Genomic DNA, 19,911 nt, shown 5'->3' on the forward strand with positions numbered 1-19,911 from the left:
AGGCTGCAGCTGGGTAGGGCCACAGATCAGGCTTGGTTCCTGCCGGCGGTGACCCCCACTCCTCCAGACACCATGAGTGGCCGAGTGGGAGACCTGAGCCCCAAGCAGGCGGAGACCCTGGCCAAGGTGAGAGCCTCTTTCCCTGGAGCCCCAGCAGAAAAGGGCTGAGGAGAGGGGGGCGGGGGTGGCTGGAACCCTGCCCCACTCTGTTTGCTCGGTGTGTTTTTGACATTTTCTCTTTACTGTCACCTTACCCAGGGTTATGTTCTGCAGTAGCCGGTGGTACCAGCTCTGTCCAGGGTAGGGACCGAGGGAAAAGTACCACTTCCAAGCAGTAACAGTGTGTGTGCCAGATCAAACTTGACTTCTCGTGTGGGAGCCAGAACCAGAGAGCTTTACCCACAGCTGCCCCCTCCCCATCCCTCCCAGGCCCCTTAGGTGGGGAACTGAAGGATGCTAGTGGTGTGCCCTCTGACTCTGTTCCCTCTCCTTCCCCGGGACCTGAAAGATGACCTGTCTGTAAGAGTGAGAGAGAGAGAGCAGGGTGTGATGTCATCCCCACAACCAATGGGGAAGAGAACATGTAATCACTAGTCATGCTTTTGTAGAAAATGGGATGAAAAAAGGAGGAAGCCTCGGTGGGCTAACACACGGACAGAACTATGAATACACTCATACTCCAATCCACTTACCCACCCACCCACTCATTTATCCTTTCTTTCATCCATCCTCCCACCCCACCCACCCATCCATCTATCCCTCCTTCTGTCTATTCACCTACCAATCACTCTTTCCTCTACTCACCCATCTCTCCCTCCTTCCATCCACTGATTTTTCCTTCCTTTTTTTTCCATCCACCCACCCACTCATCCAACCACCCATTCATCCATCCATTCTTCTTTCTATCCATTTACTCAAGATCTATCCTTCCATCCATTCATCTACCCATCTATCCATATACCCATCTCTCATCCTGTCCATCTGTCCACCCATCCTTCCATCATGGGCCAGACTGCATGTGGAAGGGAAGGGATGAAGACAACAATTATTGAGTTTGGGGGCCAACATTCAGTGCAAAAGCCACTTTAACCAGCATCTCCTTTCCCAGTTCCGAGAAAATGTGCAGGACGTGTTGCCCACCCTACCCAATCCTGATGACTATTTCCTTCTGCGCTGGCTCCGAGGTGAGGGAAGAGGTGGGGGAGATCAGGGTGAGGGGCAGCGAGAGGGGCCTGGTCCCAACTGCTTCAGAAGAACTCACGGCTCTCAGGATCTAATCACACCATCCTGCTTCACATGTTCAGATCCAGGAGAGGGGAGGGTGCAGGGAAGGAAGGTCCTACCCAGGCCCCCAGTGCCATGCATAGCTCCTCACACCCCAGGACCAGGACAAAGTGACTACAAGGCAGCCTCTCTCCTGCCTCACACCTTCCTTCCATCTTCACACAGCTCGGAATTTCGACCTGCAGAAATCAGAGGCCATGCTCCGCAAGGTGAGACCTGTCCACCCCTGGAGATTTGGGAAGGGTTTTGTGGGGGGCAGTCCACACCTCAAGCCCCCATCTCCATCCCCTTCTTGGAGGTGCTGGGAGCCCAATGGGGCCTTACCTCTCCTCTCCCTTTCAGTACATGGAGTTCCGGAAGTCCATGGACATTGACCACATCCTTGATTGGCAGCCCCCAGAGGTGAGCCAACACCTCCCCAACACCCCAGTCTTTTACAGACATAACATTAAAGCAGCCTCTAGGTCACTGGAGAGCATGAGTGAAGGGCAGCATGCCCGAGAGGCCGGTGGAACTGCCCACAGGCATGCAGGCACCTCTCCTCTAATAATTATGGATATTTTCTGGGTGCTTATGAGGTCCTGGCCTGAGATGAAACTTTACCTGCATGAACTCATTTAGTCATCACAACTCAGTGAGGTGGGTACAATTGTCCCCATTTTACAGATGAGAACACTGAGGTCCAGCAAAGGTTAAGCACGCTACCCAAAGCCCCACAGCCCCAACGTGGAACTGGGATTTGAATTCATGAAACTGGCCCTTCACCACCACCATTAGCTTGTGCCTCTGGGCCCTCACCCTTAGGGTCTTGCTTAAAGCATCCTGTCTGTGTGGGAAAGAAATTTAGCCCACCAAGTTGTCGGAGAGAACAGTCCCACCACTGGCACCTTGATAAAGCAATGGGCAAAGTTTCATTTGTAGAGCGTGAGCTCTGGCTCAAGCACTGTGCTTGGCCAACGTGATATTGGGGACTTTCCCTAAGGGAGGGGTTATCCAAACCTTCTTAGAGAAGAGGAAGTGGAATGGGACTCAGGTAGGTTTCACTTGTTCAAGGATGCACAGCAAGGAATCAGCAGTGTCTCTATTTGAACCAAGTATGTTGGCCTTCAATATCCATGTTTTCCATCACTAAGCCCAACTTCTCTCAATGCAAATGGACGTGGGAGATGCTGGGGGACAGAATTAAGAAGCCCAGAGGCCTTCAGCCAGGCCCAGCTGAGGCCTGGCTCTGCCATGTACTCGCTATAAGCAAGGCCCTTCCCTCAGGGTCCCTTAGTTTTCTCACCTGGACAATAGTGCCACCCTTCAGGGAGAGTGCTTGTACCATGCTGTGTATAGGCTTGGGCCAGCCAGGTCAGCCTAGTCTGGGGGTCTCCGGGGAGGTGCATAATGCCAAGTTCTGTGTATCTTTCCATGCCCAGGTGATCCAGAAGTACATGCCCGGAGGCCTGTGTGGCTATGACCGGGACGGCTGCCCGGTGTGGTACGACATCATTGGGCCACTTGACCCAAAGGGCCTGCTCTTCTCTGTCACCAAGCAGGACCTGCTTAAGACCAAGATGAGGGACTGTGAGCGCATCCTGCATGAGTGTGACTTGCAGACGGAACGGGTAAGGCACAGGCTGAGCGAGGCGGGCAGCTGGGTGCAGGTGAGGATGCCAGGGGACATAGTCCCAAGAACACACTGTGCTCTCTGCTATCACAGTCAGAGGACTCTGGGGTTAAACCATCTCAGCAGCTTGGCTGCTTCCTAGCTGTGTGGTGTCGGAGGGTCATGTCACCTCCCTAAGCCTATTCCTCACCCACAAAACAAGAATAAAAATAAATAATGTTGCAAAGATTAAATGAGATAATGCAAATGCATGGCCCAGCACACAGCCTCATGCATATTTCTCAACAATACAAGTTACTGTTATTCCGAGTCTTTGCCCCTGCTGTTCCTTCTGTTTGGATAACTTTACCCCCCAGCACATGGCTACCTCCCACACTTCTCTTGGCTCTTTCCCTTTTATCATTCAAGTCCCAAACTTAGATGTCACCTCCTCTGAGGTCCCTGTCTGGGTTAACGTGTGTCCTCAAAGCTCCTAAGCTGTTTATTTGCAGCACTTACCTCAGGACTTATAGTGACCTGGTTGCTTGTCAGTCTCTCCAAGTAGACTGTGAACCCTTTGAGGACAGGAGTATTATATGTTATATTCTCCATATCTGGCACAAAATAGGTGCTTAATAAATATCAATTGGACAGAGGGATGGATGGATGATTGAATTGTAGTATGAATGGATGGATGGGTAAATTGATGGATGGGTGGGTCAATTAATGGATGGATGGACAAACGGATGGATGGATGATAAATGGATAATGGATGATGGATGGATGGATAGATGGATGGATGGGTAGGTGGATGTGGGTAAATGCATTCAGTTTTGTCCGCTTGTTCCTCTGAGGACAGAGTAGGGGACTGGGAGAATCGCTGAGGGGTCATATGCTAGGGTCACCATGTCCCAAGTTCTGAGCCTGCATCCTGAACCTTGGGACTGGTCTTTGTTTTCATCCTTGCAGCTGGGGAAGAAGATTGAGACCATTGTGATGATATTTGACTGTGAGGGCCTAGGACTGAAACACTTCTGGAAACCTCTGGTGGAAGTGTACCAAGAGGTGAGGAGAAGGCCCCCTGGGTGACCCCTGCTTCCTTAATGATGAGCTTGGTCTGCTGTGACCTTGTGGCTCACTCAGAGCCAGGATTTGGTAAAAGGTGGTAGACTTCCCAGGCTCCGGCACTGCAACTCAGGACCCAAAAGGCCTTAATGTGTTTCCCAAAAGACAGGCCTCAGATTCAACACTGTACTGAGACCATAGCGGCCACCTTCTGCCAAACCTTCCCAGCTCTGTCCTCCCTAGCTCTGTGACTCCAGCAAGTCATTTCATGCCTCCATGCTTCAGTTTCCTCATCTACAAAATGTGAATACCGATAGTCTGCATTTCAAAGGGAGGTAGGGATATTCCAGTGGGTTGATATATAAAATGTGTACACAGTGCTTGACAAATTGTGAACATTTAATAAACAATAGTCATTATTATTGTTATACTACTATTACTATAAGATTTATTCTGAAAATGATTATTATTAGAGTGTGGTTGTAATAGTCTGAAGTGAGAAACTCTCCTCCAGAGGCTGGTGGAGGTGATGGAAATAAGGGAAACCCTCCTTAGCCCTTTGAACACTCCAGAGGGGAGATTGCAAAGGTTATGGGGATAGGAGAAGATGAGATGAGATGTGGGCTCTGATGGGGTCTTTCTTGGTTCCACAGTTCTTTGGCCTCCTTGAAGAGAATTACCCAGAGACCCTGAAGTTCATGCTCATTGTGAAAGGTGTGTGGCAAATGACTTCACCTTTTTGTGCCTCTGTTTCCTCATTTGTACCCTGGGAACAATAAAAGTGCCTTCTTCCCTGGGTAGTAGTGAGGCAGGTTGGTTGCTTGGCTGCATGCAAATCACTTAGAGTGCCTGGAACAAAGAAAGTGTTCCATAAATAATAATTTCTATGGTTGGCCTTACTGCAAGAAGAGGCATTCCCAACACTAGCTCTTTCAGGAATCCTGTCTCATTTCTCCCACCCATGTTGATCTCTCCATTCCCAAACTGCCTGTGGCACTGACAGCTGGACAGCCAAGTCTGGCCTTTCCTGTCTGCTGCCTTCTGGAGGTCTCTAGTTGTCCTGTGTGTGTTCATCCTGGTTTTTTCCTGAGTTGTCTGCTCCTTGAAGGCACGGCCTTTGATTTTCCACTTCTGTTGTATCCTTCACAGGCCTGGAACCATGTGGATGCTTAATATGTATTTGTATTGTTGAATGGGTTGATGGATAGAAGGATGGATGGACGTTTGATGGTTGGCTGGTTAATTGGTTGGTTGGTTGATTATTTGGTTAGTTGGTTGTTAGTTTACTGGCCAGTTGGTTGGCTGTCTAGATGAATGACTGGTGGCTGGTTGGATAGTTAGTTGGTCAATTAAGTGACTGGTTGATTGGTTGGTTTGTTGGATAGTTGTTGAGCTTGGTTGACCAATTGAGTGACCAGCTGGCATTTTGTTTGGGTGGGTAGGTGAGTAGCAAGTTGGCAGATTGGTTAGTCAGCTGGCTGATTTGTCATTTGGATGGATCTTGGATGGTTGGCTGGCTGCAGAAGGCAATTGGCTGTGTGGTTAGCTTGTTGCTTAATAGGCTGATGGGTTTTCTGGTTGGCTGATTTGTTAGTTGGTTGTATGACTATTTGGTAGATTGGCTGACTGGTTGGTAGTCTGATTGGTGGGCTGATTAGAAGGTAAATTGATTGGCCATTTTGTTGGTTGGCTGATAGATTGGATGATTGACTGGGTAGCTGGTTAGTTAACTGCTTGTTGGTTATTTGACCAGTTGTGGGCATGGTTTGGCAGTTGCAGGGCATTTTCCAATTCATGACTCCTCCATATTGTTGGCTATGACTATGATGGAGAGAGTGTCCCAGTGGAATAATTTTCTTCTCCATTATCTTTGTTTGTATCTCTCCAGCCACCAAACTGTTCCCTGTAGGCTACAACCTCATGAAGCCCTTCCTGAGTGAAGACACTCGCAGAAAAATTATAGTATTGGGAAGTAAGTAATTCTAGCTCTATCCCCTGAGCTCTGTGCCACCTAGAGTCAGAAATTCCTCCTCAAAAGTGAAGTGAAATGTGTTTTACACTATAGAGTCTTTCTAGGTATCTCTGCCTCATTCCATGTCATTGGTGACAGAGGCCTCACACCTTCCTCCTCATCAGTTTCAGTTTGGTTGATAGTCAACCTCTGGGCTATGGGCCTCATTTTCCTTTCAATACTCATCACCTCAGTGCTTCTAAAGGCAATTTGGGCTGGGGAAGATGAGGAAGAACAGCAGGAAGAGGAGATGTGATTCAGAGAAGGAGGGGTCAACAAGAAGGGACTGGATAAGTAAATAATAATGCATCCATTTGATGAATTATTGGAAAACCATGAAAAATGATTTGATGCCAAGGGAAATGTTATTAAGTTTTTAAAAAGCAGATTATAAAGTGGTGTGGATAGTATCATCTTCCTTGTAAAAACAAAAATATATTGCTAGAAGAAAATGCAACAAAATGTTGATTTGTGGATAGCAAGAAATCAAGTGGTTTTTTAATTTTATTTTTTGTATTTTTTCTGTTTCCTAAAGCTTTTATAATAACATGTATTACTTTTATAAGTAGGAAAAAAATCATTATTTTAAAAAATGATAAGGAAAGAGAAAGAAAGAAGAGAAATCGTTCTTAAACTCAAGCCAATGACCTTGAACTTGGAGACAACTTCTTGCAAGCAGAATGGTCAGATCATCAAATCAGGAGATCTAAGGATCTGGGCGGGTAGAATCTTACAAATCCTGCTTTCTTTCTCTTCCTGATACTTGAGTCTCTGTCTCTGCCCAGTTCCGGAGGGATAGGGAGCTAGGTGGATCACAAGGTAACCCCCCAAGTCCTGGAGCAATGTGGGTAATGCCACACTCCAGGTCCAAGTCCAGGGCTCGTCCTACTTAGTGGCACACAGGACCCTGTGCATTTGGCCCTGGTGTGCCAGGCATTGTGGTCTTTGCTTTTATCCCACTGGTGGCAAGGAATATCCCATGGCCACAGTAGGGCTGGGGGTGGACAAGGGAGATAGTCTGGATTGGTCATAAGACCCAGAATGCTTAGAGCTTTGCACAGGGCATGAAGAACAGTAATGAGCATTATGGCTTTAGTGATTAAGCAGCACAGAAAGGGAAGGTCCATTCAAAGGCCCAGGACTATCCATCCCCCACCAAGAGGTCTGTCTTGAGTATGCCACTTACATGTTATATGGCCCCCAACAAGCTCCTTGACCTCAAAGCCTTTAAAGTCTCCTTAAGACAATTAGATGATTCTTATCTTCACTACTCAGGATTGGAAGACCCTCAAAAATGTGCAAACCCATCAGCTCAAAGGAAACATTTTTCCATAGCAACACAATGCTGGAAGACACTTTCTGCAGCCCGAGTCCTGGAAGGCTGGGGAATTGGCCCTGGTAGCCTAGTCCCTGTAGGGCTTCCCCAAGCTCAGGCGCCCCCTGGTGGGAATGGGGGGCTGACAAGTACCCTCCATGCCTGATAACAACCCTTCAACCCCTCTGCCCACAGGCAACTGGAAGGAAGATTTGCTGAAACTCATCAGTCCCGAGGAACTGCCTGCTCAGTTTGGGGGGACTCTGACCGACCCAGATGGGAACCCCAAATGTTTAACTAAGGTACGAAGAGCCCCAGACAGGGGAGGGGAGAGGAGTAGGGCTGAGTTCCTTTCTCACCCACTCACTCATTCCACAAATGTCTATGGAGAGAGACCCCTGTGAGCCAGGTATTGAGCTAGACAGTCCCAGCCCTACTATCACCGGGCTCTCAGCAGCTGTGCAGGCAAACAAGAAATGAGGAAAATGACTCTGAGGGATGAGCTGGAAGGGGAAGTTTCCAGACGAGGCTTTGACCCTGGAGGGTCAAGGAAGGCTTTCTGAGGGTGGTGGGGAGAGGACAGGGTGAGCAGGATACTTCCAGAAGATGGTGAAAGCATCTCAGGCAGGAGAAACAGCATAAAACAGCACAAGCAATGCAATGGTCAAAAGAGGGAAGCAAACCCATTCTGTCCTGTGTCTGCAGATCAACTATGGTGGGGAGATCCCCAAGTCCATGTATGTGCGGGACCAAGTGAAGACTCAGTATGAGCACTCAGTGCAGATCAATCGTGGCTCCTCACACCAGGTGGAATATGAAATTCTGTTCCCAGGCTGTGTCCTCAGGTAAGGGCCAGGACACCAACCCATCTCTGGCTGGTCTTACACCCTCAGGGTCCCATCAGACTGAGCAGCAACTTGTCCCCCTCCCACCGCCCACCCAGGTGGCAGTTCTCCTCTGATGGTGCAGACATTGGCTTTGGGGTTTTCCTGAAGACCAAGATGGGGGAGCGGCAGCGAGCCGGGGAAATGACAGAAGTACTCCCCAGCCAGCGTTACAATGCCCACATGGTGCCTGAGGATGGGAGCCTCACCTGCTCAGAAGCTGGTGTCTGTAAGTCTACCCTGGCTGGGCCCCAGCTCTGGAAGCCTGGAGCCACCTGTCCCATGGTTTAGAGGAGTAAACAGAGAGGCAGTGACTCCTCCCCACCCCAGGAACATACAGCCTAGGTTAGTGCCGTTTATTCACACAGTTGGTCATTCAGGCTACACTCTCAAGCATTTACTACACACCAAGAGCTAACGACACACAGGCCTTGAAGAGGCTGAGAGCACTCAGGCCACAGGACACAGGCAAGGGACAATAAGGCAAGTGTGACATTTCCCAGGAAGAAACTGGGGTTCTGAGAAGTAAATCAGCTTGTCCAGAGCCACACAGCTAAGTGTGATGCCAGGGTCCCACCTCAGCCTCATGGTAGCTGCATAACCCTGGGCAAAGTCTTACCAATCTGGAGCCTTGGTTTGCTCACTTGTGAAGAGAGGTTATAACCTCTGCCTCTTGGGTGGTTGTGAGGAAGTAGAGGGTATGCACTGGCCTCACCCAGCACCTCACTTTATCCAAAGGGGCTGGGAGGACTTTGACATTCCCAACTGTCCCCCAACCCCTATCATGCAAGTGTCCAGGTGTGGAGACAATGGGACGCTGTGGCCATTGTTCTCATTGCCAGTTGGTGCAACTAAAGCCAGGCTGGGCATGCGCCAAGAGGAGGTCAGTGTCTGTTTTCAGACATGGCTCCAGGGTGACAGTTCCCATGGGAAAGGGAACAGGAGTGGTGGGAACTTGGCCCAGCTTAGCAAACATAGTAGGTAAAAACACAGCTTGTCCTCCCTCCTGTGGCCGGGGCAAGGACATGGGGAGTGTGAAGCCAGACCTAACTACCCATCTGTCCATCTGTCCCCCCAGATGTCCTGCGATTTGACAACACCTATAGCTTTGTCCACGCCAAGAAGGTCAGCTTCACTGTGGAGGTGCTGCTCCCAGACGAGGGCATGCAAAAGTATGACAAGGAACTCACCCCTTTATAGGCAGCTCGCTCACTTCTCTGAGACCCCTGACCCTCTCCTTTCTCTATCAATATCCTACCACCCTCTCTTCCCTCAGAAATTGATCATTAATCCTCTTGACTCTGTGAGATTAGTGAGTAGAGAAAGAGCTGCCTTGGGGAAGACTTATGTGCTGTGGTTAGATCAGGAAAGGTATGAGAGGCACAGTTTTGGAGGATGCCAAGATTGCATAAGAGGAAGAAGCAAGGTGAAAGCAAGAGGTGATGTCATTGAAACCCAAGAAACCAGAAAATGAATCCTTAGCTTTTGTCCTCACTTCTCCTAAGGCATTTGTGTGTGTTCAAATTTCTTCCCTATGAGCTATGAGCCACTTGGGTTACAGATATATCTAAATTCCTTTTACTTCTACTCCTTATATAGTAGGTGCTCAATGTATGCTTGTGAAGTTGAATGAAGGTAGTAAGCAGGTAATTCACCAGTATGCAGGACAAGAAGGAGCTCACCCAGAGCACATTTCAGCACCTTGGACAGAGACCAGGCTGTGGAAGGGGTAGACTCTCCTGGAGACCCAGGTGATCCAGCCCCCTGGTTTCTGGGAGTGGCTGCCCCCTCAGGTAGGTAGGAGATGCCTACATAAGGCTTTGTCTGATTCAGGGCACACAACTTTCCCAACCCATCACTCCCACCCTCACCCCCTTCCTTGGAACTCACAGCTTATATTTTAAGCAATTAAAGAAGCTTTACTGAAAGCAAAGGAGGTCCTATCTGGCTCAGGCTGTAGCCTGGTGATAATAATTTAAAAGTCTCAGCTATCATCTGGTGAGTGCTTTCTTGCATACCCCACATGGTGCCAAGTGCTTTATGAGTTTTGCTCATTTCACTCTCAAACCTTCCCTGGGGGCCGCTTATCATGGTCATCTTATGGATAAGAAAACTAAGGCTTAGAGAGGTGACCCCCAACATCATATAGCTCTTAAGTGGCAGATTCAAGACCTAGGGTTTGTTTTTTCTTTACTCCAAAGACATTGCTTTTAATGGTCTATAATACCACTTCCTAAGACCCTACTTTCACAAAGAAGGAGAGAAGGAATGACTTGTTTGTCCTAGATTTTCCAGCAGAAGTGTCCTGGGTGTCACCCTCTCCAATCTCAGTTTGTGGGTAAAGTATGTGTTATGCCCATTGGTCAGCTGGGGCAATAGAGACCCCAGTGCTCAACTGCATGATTTTTGTCCAAGGAAACTCACAGCAAAATGGACTAGGGCTTTGCTTCTAAGCCTAACACCCTGTCCATTCACATGGCCTCTGAGAAGCATGACCCCCTGACACCCACCATGGCTTTGGGTGACTGAGGGAGAAGTTGGGTCTCCAAGACATTCCTGTTCCAAGCCAGGGACACAGAGACACTGGCTTGAAATCTAGGACTTCTTACCAGAAGGTACCAAATTACACAGAGAACGTGGGTAGGTGGGAACCAAAGGGCTGGCTTGTCCTTGGGAACGAGCTGCCCAGAACCAAGGCTACTGGAGTGAGCCAGAGTGGAAGGCCTGACTCCAAAACCGATCAAGCAAATGTTCAGCAATGGCTAGCACTTTCCATCCGCACTTATGGGTGCAGGATTTTATCTCCATTTTATAGATTGGAAACTGAGCTCCCAAAAGACACTGGCCTGGTTTCCTTTGGCCTATGGGTAGCAAAAATAACACTTAAGGCCACCCTCCCCCACCTACTCACTCCCACCAAATCCACATTACTGTAGCAATTTTCCAGAATAAGACAAGACTGCTGACTCTCAGAGTTGGGGAAGGTGAGGGAGGAAGGAGAGGAAGAGGAAGAGAGGGTTGTCAGATTTTTGGGGGGGAAAGCAATATATGGAACATACTTAAAATTGTTTATCTGAAATTAAAACTTAATGGGGCATCCTGTATTTTATCTGGCCACCGTACAAATGAGGGAGAGGGAGAGGGAAGGGAGAAACAGGGGAGAAAAGAAAGAGGGGCATGGGGTCATTCTCTTGGAAGACTGTGGTAGCACCAGCAATGCGGGTCAAGGGGTTCCTGGGAGTGGTTGGCCCAGAGTTGATGGTGCAGCACCACCAGATGCCCTCATTTGCCTGATCTCCTCTACTGCCGATCAGAGACTTCACTCTGAGCAGAAGGGTACTTGCTACCCGGAGGCAGGGGCAGCCCCGGGAGCCTAGGCCAGGGCTGAAGCCAAGAACCAAAAAGCGCCCCTCAGCATCTGCTGACGCCCAGCCACGGCAAACCAGCTCCTACTCTATTTCCACCATCAGTGGGAAATAGCCCTCCCGGGCTCCCAGCCTCACTCAGGGGCCACTTAGTTCCAGTTCTCAATGTCCAGGAGGTGGTGAAGTGGGGAGGGGGAAAGGCCCTACTTTGTCACCGTGGCTAACGGGCACCCCATTCCAGCAGTGGTCAGCAAGCAGTGTAGGGGCAGGAAGACCGAGGCCCGCATGCTCCCTACCGTGTGTGAAGGGCAATTACATTTCTGTGCCAACGGCCCAGAAGTGACCAGGAAGGAAAGGTCTCGGCTGCCCTTGGTGGCTGCAGGCTATTTCCCATAAGACAGATCAAATTTGGCAGTCTGGGCCACTTACCATGCAGACTCCAGGCCAGGGCAACCCATGGGCAGAGAACAAGCCAACTGGTGCTAAACAGGCACCCTCCCCGGGAAGCCACTACTGCAGTGGCCTCTCCAGGGAGCCCACTTCACATCATGCAGTTAAGAGGTCATATTTATCCCCCAACACACATGAGTGCCAGGGAGAGTTAAGGCAAGACCAGAGCACTAGAGAAATAGAAATCCTTATTGTGTGTAAATAAAAGGGTGGTTTAGTTGTCTTCCAAAGGGCCTGCTGCCTCCCAGCTTTCCTTGATGATAGACTGGGACATCATATCAATCTCCTCTTCAGAAGAGGGTCTCTCCATTGCCCCGGCCACTGACTCCATCTCCCGGGTGTCCTGATCGGACAGGCCGCCCCCGCCCCCAGCATGCTCCCCAGCCAGGCGAGGGGGCAGTGCAGCTGGAAGACCTTGCCCACCTTCTTCAGGGTCAGCAGCAGAGTGACCCCACTGAATGCCAACACCACCGCCATCAAGTCCTTCAGTGTCTTGCAAGAGGCTGGGAGGGATGGGGTGAGGGAGTGGCTCAGGACTGCCCAGAGGTGCGGGACAGGCCATGCAGGACCGCTGGAGCGGACCTCGAGCCCAGAGTTCTTCAAAGTAGGAAAAGAAAAACCAGGAACGTGTGGGGAAGCAGGGTGTGGCTGGGGATAGGACAGGGCAGTGAGGTCAGGACTGAAGGCAAGTGTCCATGAACCTGGATGGTGGAGGGGGTGACCAGACCTTTCCGGGCCTAGGTTGCCTCCCAGCCCTGCACCTCCCTTTAAACCATGACGTCGGCAGCTTCTTGAACTTCAGTGGCCCCACAACCACCATATGGGTGTTTCCTTCACCTGGGAACTCTGGGGAGGGGAAGCTGTTAGTCCTGGCATCTTTCCCCCCTCCCAGCTCCTGGCAGAGGCTCTGAGCCAGCTAACTCCTAAGTAGGTGTGTGTTCAACTGCTAAATGGGGGCGGGGGCAGTGAGGTGTCACCTAACAGGAATTAAGAGAAAATAACTGAACAACACAAATAGCCATCCCCAAGGTACTGATTCAATTCTAATACTTCCATCCCATGGATATACATCATAAATGTCAAAGAGGTATCTGACCGACAGAGCTGTCTGTAGAGTATTCTAGAAGGTTATAGAATACCATAAAAACTGGACCATTATATTCATGTGTACATACAACAAAACCTGCCTGGATATGGTTACACTAAGATGTTCGTTAATGATGGTTTGTGTTGTAGGATTAGATCTTTTTTGAAGTATCTAAGTTGTCTTGGATGGTTATATATTTGTTTATTGTATTTGCTTGGTAAAGGAGGGCAGGAGAATGAGTTATTAGTGTCCCTGGCATAGGTCCTGGTGCCAAGCAGAGCAAGCTTCCCCCTCCAAGCTCCATGGGACAGAAGAGGCAGCTGCAGGCGACCTGATGGCCCACAGCCTACCCCACCGCAGCCACAATTTCTTCCCAGCCCCTGCTCCCTGACTTACCACCCTCTCTACCCTCCCAGCCCAGGGGCCATGCCCGTGGCAGATTCAGTGACATCCATTGGCCACACAAGCCATGGCCCCGCCCCCCCAGTAGCCCCTCTAACCTGGTCCTACTCTGCCTTACCACAGTGCCAGCCTCTTTGTGGATGGGAGCAGCTGAAGTCACAGCCGTCATGCACAGAGCTCTCCCACTTACCAGCTGCGAGCTGCCAATGGTCCAGACAGAAAGACATGCTCAGTTGGGGGGTTGGGGGGAGTAGGGGGAAGACAGTCTGCCCCGGGGGAGAGGCCTGCCCCGAATCCCAATTCCAGCATGGCCCCTATTAGCTGGGTGACAGCAGGCCATCCCCTGGCCTCTCTGGACCCCCCTCTCCCTGGTTTGCCTATACCAGGGAGAGGCCACCTACATTTCCAGCATAAGGATTTCCCATGGTACAGATGAAGCATCCCAGTATAGGGCCAGGTGGGGCCTTCCACCTCTCCCTACTGCCCAGCTTCCAGGACCCAGGGCCCGCACATCATGGCAGCAAACACTTTCACTTTGGAAATGGGCCCCCCTACCCCCAAGGCCCAAAATAGGGAAGGGGTTTGCCCAGTGTCCCACGGCTCGAAAGAAAGAACCTTCACCTGTATGAGGAAGTGTTGTAAAAACAGGATTTCCGACCAGTCTCAAAGGGTCTTGTCCAACTCCAGATGCTCACCAAGCAAGTGATATACACCTTGGAAGGATAGACTAAGGAAGAATCTGGAACACCAACACCCATTGAAAGGGTCCTCCTGGGCTCCCATGGCTCCTCTGGATCCCTATCCCACTGCCATTCTCAGGGGTTAGGGTTGCCAGATAAAATACAGGCATCCAGTTAAATATCTTAAAATTTAGTCTAAATGGGTCTCGGGGAATATGTGTGACCTGTTTATACTAAAAAAAATCATTTTTTATTTGAAACTCAAGCTTCACTGGAAATCCTGTAGTTTTATTTGCTGAATCTGTAGACCCTATCAGGGGATCCAGTACCCCTCTCTGGGCTGAGCCCCAGCTCTACCCAAAATAGTCCTGGGAAGGGAAGCAGAGTAATAGGAAGAGAGTCCCCAGACCTCCAGCTGGGACTGAGGCACGGCCCTCACCTCATTCTCTTCCACATCATTGTTGAGCATGAAGGCCTCCACGCCGAACTGTAGTGTCTCATCCTGCTGGGACCAAGGGCCAGAACTGGGGCCTATTGAGTGGCACCTGGGGACAGCCAAGGGGACCAGAGGGACCTTCAGCTCAGAGACTGGCCAGACCAAGTTTCCTGGGAAGGCATGGAGAGGCTCATATTCTGGGACCTTCTTGCCACTTAAAGCCACATTAAAGAATGTCCACCCCATTACTGGAGCTCAGGGACAGTTGTGTTTAGCCTGAGCAAAGAGCAGATGTTAGAAAATCAGCCCCAAGTGATAAGACTCTAAGGCTTCTGCAGCCGCTCAACAGCTTGCACCCTGGCTGGGAAGGACAGCCCATCCTCTGCCAAACTCACAGCCCAGGTGGACATGTTCAGACCCAGACAAGTTCAAACCAGACACAAAAAAAGGCTGGTCACCAATGACCAAGTGCAAAAAGATAGACCTCTATACGTGATTACACCAACGGTCCAGCTAAGCCAAGACCCCAGGGTAGGGATAAGCCCTCTGCCCTCCCTCTTGCTCTCCCCGCAGCCTCATAGACCCTCGGTGGAAGACAAGGGTGTATATCCTCTGGGAGTGGTTCAGGTACCGGTTCTGAGAGCCCACACACTCATCCACATAGAGTTTCACAGCCCAGTTGGATACCGGCTGGATGCGGACTTCAAGAGTCCGCCATGAGCCTTCTACATAGGCAAGCCATCTGAGGGAAGAGAGGGAAGAGGGTTATTCCCAGCAAGTAGTCACGGTCGCCTCCTAACAAGCATCTACTGCATGTCTATTAGGTCGCAACCATAATTCCATTTATTCCTGAATGGTCCTAGAAATGTTTGCTATACCCATTTTACAGGTGGGATGATGGAGGCTCAGAGAAAAGGTTGAACTTCAGTTCTCTTACCCTGGTCTCATCTACCAAATGGGTGCACACCTGTCCCCCCAAGGGCAGAAGACTGAGGCCCGACACAGGATGGTATAGGTGGCCCACACTCTGCCCTCCTTAGGCAATCCTCAGGGGTCCCCACTCCACCCCCACCATGGCTACATACATCAGCCCTGAGACTCACCGCGCAGTACCTGGAGGGTCACCTGCAGGGGCTGTGGGGTATGGGGTGAGGGCTCCTGCGGGGGGTCCTTTGGAGGGCTCTGTGGGGTCCATAATGGGCCGGCTGCAGCAGAACTGTTTGCTTCCTGCCCGAGGAGCAGCCTAGGCTGGGTGACTGCAGAGGAGGGGGCACCATAGGTCAAGCGGGTCTGGTGGGTCCCCACAGACAGACTGAAGGGCAAGCCCTGGGCAAGTTCCCACGGGGGAGGTAATGGGAGTGGAAAGGTCAAGGAGAAGCTGCTAAATAAGCTTGACCAGCACTGAGTATCATCATAGCTGTCGTTAGGGGCAAATTCACACATGCTGTGTGAACTGCACGACCACCTCTGTTTTACAGATGTGGAAATCGAGGCAGGAAGTCCTGCTACCATCTGCCCATGGTGCTTACATGCAGCTATCAGCTGCAGAACTCAGATTCAAACTCCGAAGCAAGGGCTCTTCTGGAAATATTGAAAGGTTGGAGTTTTGATATGGTCAGACTCAGAGGATACCAAATGGCATGAAAATGAAAGCTGAGTTTAACTTTACCCCCTCCCTATCAGAAACGTCTTTTCATCTGGGCGAGCAACTGTTTAAAAGCTCACTCACCCCTGCATGGCCCCCAATGAATTCTTTTTACCATTTGGTCTTCTGACCACCTTGCTGCACTATCTCAGGAGGGATCATCTCAACCCAGAGGGCCTCAGGCAGACCAAAGACCAGAAAGGAGTTTTAGGGGGTTTTTGTGTGTGTGTTTTGTGTGTGTGTGTGTGTGTGTGTGTGTGTGTGTGGTTTTTTTTAGATAAGAATTTAAGGCATTTGTTTAGTGTTTGCTAGGTGTTTACTTCATGGCTGGCTCTGTCTTAGAGGCCAGAGGTACAGAGGTGGGGTGGGACCCTGCCCCCAAGTTTGGCCTGGCTGGGGAGCCCAAGCCTCAAGAAGCAGGACTGCCCTCAAGTCCAGAATGGTCCTGTTCAGCCTGGGACAAGGCTGAAAGGCTCCCAAGAAGCAGGGTGAAGGTCAGGGAAGAAGAACGGGTGACTCAGGGTTCTGGTGTCCTCAGCTCTCAGCGGGGGAAGAAACAAGGGACTCCAGGGCTGGAGGCTGTGGGAGGTGAGGCTTGGCATCCTGGGCATCCCTGGAGGAGGGACCTTCTTTCCTAAGGGCCTATGAGTTGCTGTGCTGGTTGTCTTTCAACACTTGGCCTCACCTCCCACAGCCTCCAGCCCTGGAGTCCCTTGTTTCTTCCCCCGCTGAGAGCTGAGGACACCAGAACCCTGGGTCGCCCGTTCCTCTTCCCTGACCTTCACCCTGCTTCTTGGGAGCCTTTCAGCCTTGTCCCAGGCTGAACAGGACCATCCTAGACTTGAGGGCAGTCCTGCTTCTTGAGGCTTGGGCTCCCCAGCCAGGCCCCTACTGCTGCCCAGGCCAGACAGCGTGGGACAAGTTATCCTCAAGGAGGCTCACCAGGTGCACTGCTGGCAGGGGGGAGGCTCAGCTCAGGGAGGGCAGGGGGAAGGACCCCCACCCAGCACTCCACATCCTAAGGGAACCTCACTGCCCAGACCTCACCAAGCTGCAGCAAGACCAAAACAACCTGCAGGAGCCCCCTGGCGGCGGCCATAATGAAAAGAAACATGGCCAGCCCCCCACAAACTTCCTTAAATTGGCCCAGAAGAGGCTGGGGAAGGAACCGCTTCCCCTGGAGCCCCTATGGCTGAGTGGGGCACAGGCCAAATACTTCCACACTCCCCCACCTGCCCGCCATGCATGCCTCCTGATTTTTAGAAAGGACCCCATAGTCCTCCTTACTCATGAGGATTTAATAAGGTTAGTTAAGAGTTACCGCTGACGGAAGGCTTACCGCACAGCGGGCCTCATTTCCTCAGCTGTAGGATGGTGATGGCGTCTATTGCCTTGGCTCTTACGAGGTTATATGTAACACGAGGCTCGGTGCAGCGCCTGCCATACAGCAAGCGCTCCATCCAGGTTTTCTGTGGGTGTCTTTCATAACTCTCGTCCAAGGGGAGGGGGGCAGCGTGATGACTGAGGGTGCTGTACGGCAAGATGATCCTGTCTGGGAGGAAAAGTCGAGAAGCATTCATGGGGCAGATACCATCAGAGCTGGACGCTGAGGGCTGGCAACAGAGGAAGACAGATGGGGAGAGGGCACTCCTGGCCGGTGGCGTGGCCTGAGTGAGGGCACAGAGGTTAACGTGCAGGGCACATCCGGGGAACGGCAAGGCCTCAACGGAGGCAGGAATGCAGGTGCGCGGATGCGTCACGGTGAGAGAGGCTACCAAGACCTTGAGGCTCTGAGTGCCAGGCTGCGGTGTTCAGACTGGATCCTGGGGGCTGTCAGGAGTCATAGAAGGTACCAGAACAGAAGGCCTCTGGGGAGATTCAGCCACCAGCATGATCAGATCAGAAGAATGTTCCTTTATTCATTGGGCATTTAAGGAGTTTCCAAGATTTTTAGTTCCTACAAATAAGACCATGACAATGACCCTCAGCTGCACACCTTGGGACGATCGCCCATTATTTCCTCTGAATAAATTCTTAGTAGTGGAATCCTTGAAGCATATAATTGGCATAATTTATATCTGGTTGGTTATCAGGTGGAATGATTCAATCATTTGTCCTTGAAGGGGAGGCTTCTTGACACACTGATAATAGCCAATGTTTGTGGAGCTCTCTCTGGTGAGCCCTGCTCTGGCTGAACGCTTTGTGAGTCATTTCTCCTGTAATCCTGGCAGCAGCTTCAGGAGGTCATTACAGAGAATTGTTTGGTGAGGAAACCAAGGCTCAGAGAAGTTAGGTAACTTGCCCATGATCACACAGCCTGTGAGTCAGCTGCTCCCCAACTGTGTAGAGAGCCACGGGCTTGGAGGCAGATACAGAATCAGAACTGGGCTGGGGGAGGGGGGTTAGGGGAGAGGGAGAGAGGGAAGGTGGAGGAGGTGGGAGGAATGTTGAGTTATGTGGGTGGGCAGGGAGGGGTGGGGGCCAGACTGTGTGAGCTTGGGCCAGTGACTCCAACTCCAGGAAACAGGGACCTAACTATGATGTGATTGTAAAGAGTAAATGAGCCACATCACAGGAAGTGCTTAGCACAGAACTTGACCCACACTGTTCTCAATAATCCTGGAGGCAGTTTGAACCAGCCAACAAGAGCATGTTTTGTGGTGCTGCCTCCTTGTGGTGATGCTGAGCATTGCATGAAGGTGGCCACTGGGATTCCCAACTCCCAGAATGCGCTTGGACACAGCCCTGAGGAGGGTGGGAAAAGACAAGCCTCCCTGCCCCCCGATCCCAACAGGGGTCTGGCCCTTCTCTCAGGTAGTGGAGGAAATATTGGGCTGGAGGAAGCGCAGAGAAGGCTCCCATGCCAGTCCTAAGGGATCAGAGGGTACCTTGAGGGGGAAGGTATTAAGTGGGCTATAGTCAGGGGAGGGTGCGTGGGCCTGCAGGAAGCAGTGGGGGAAAGGTTGGAAGGGAGTGTCCCAGTTGGAGGGAACAGTGTATGAGAAAGCCCAGTCGAGACAAATGCCAGATCCAAGAAACCAAAAAGGACAGAACGGCTGAAATGAAGATTTAGAGTAGGGGGCAAGGGTGGGGTCTAAGGGCTCTACGAGCCACCGCAAGGGGTCTGGACTCTGTTCTGAACATTTTAAGAAGTGGTTGGCTAGATAGAAAAGCTGGGGGCAGGATGGGGGGAGACAAGCCAGAGGCTGCTGCCCTCATCCAAGCCTGGAGGGGACAGATAGGGCATGTGGTGGCAGAGGATTGGGGCCAGAAGCTACATGAGTGAATGGAAACACCCAGGGAAGAGTGAGTGAGAAAGGCCTGAGCCCAAGCATCAGGTGCTGGGGTAGCAGCTGGAGGAGGAAAAAGCTGGAGTGAAGGCTCCAGACAAGCAGGCTGCAGCCAAGGCCACCTTCCCTTCTCCCTGCCTGGCTGTTTGGGGAGGAGAAAGAGCAGAGCAGGGCTGAGTCTTACCTGTGACCCTGAAGGCTGTGAGGCTTCTGCCAAGTCACTTGCCCTGTCTGATCCTAGATGGGGGTCTGCACAGGAGGATGGTGCTATGACCCACCTCCTGGGTTGGCAGGAGGGCCAGAGCAGTGGTGTGCTGGTAAACATTTAACCCTTGGCTCCCCCGGCGGGGGGACCCTGATTTGTTGATCTCCATGGTGTAGAAAGTCCCCTCGTGACCTATTTCAG

At 51.1% G+C, this 19,911-nt stretch overlaps 1 protein-coding gene across 2 annotated transcripts in view; it reads left to right on the plus strand.

Annotated features, from left to right (window-relative positions):
- The window catches only part of LOC118539717 (SEC14-like protein 3), a 32,835-nt gene continuing 12,924 nt past the window's right edge, over positions 1 to 19,911 (plus strand). Inside the window, exons 1-12 of one of the 2 annotated variants that reach the window (XM_036098486.2) lie at positions 1 to 126; positions 1,109 to 1,184; positions 1,450 to 1,493; positions 1,627 to 1,686; positions 2,706 to 2,894; positions 3,845 to 3,940; positions 4,594 to 4,654; positions 5,829 to 5,912; positions 7,462 to 7,568; positions 7,972 to 8,111; positions 8,210 to 8,379; positions 9,229 to 13,222. In XM_036098486.2, the coding sequence (XP_035954379.1) occupies positions 73 to 126; positions 1,109 to 1,184; positions 1,450 to 1,493; positions 1,627 to 1,686; positions 2,706 to 2,894; positions 3,845 to 3,940; positions 4,594 to 4,654; positions 5,829 to 5,912; positions 7,462 to 7,568; positions 7,972 to 8,111; positions 8,210 to 8,379; positions 9,229 to 9,350 (1,203 nt within the window). In that variant the 5' untranslated portion in view covers positions 1 to 72 and the 3' untranslated portion in view covers positions 9,351 to 13,222. Of the gene's footprint in view, positions 127 to 1,108; positions 1,185 to 1,449; positions 1,494 to 1,626; positions 1,687 to 2,705; positions 2,895 to 3,844; positions 3,941 to 4,593; positions 4,655 to 5,828; positions 5,913 to 7,461; positions 7,569 to 7,971; positions 8,112 to 8,209; positions 8,380 to 9,228; positions 13,223 to 19,911 lie in introns of those variants that run through there. The other variant, XM_078060779.1, reaches the window with a different exon arrangement.

This window comes from Halichoerus grypus, chromosome 13, assembly GCF_964656455.1.
Source record: "Halichoerus grypus chromosome 13, mHalGry1.hap1.1, whole genome shotgun sequence".
NCBI lineage: Eukaryota > Metazoa > Chordata > Mammalia > Carnivora > Phocidae > Halichoerus > Halichoerus grypus.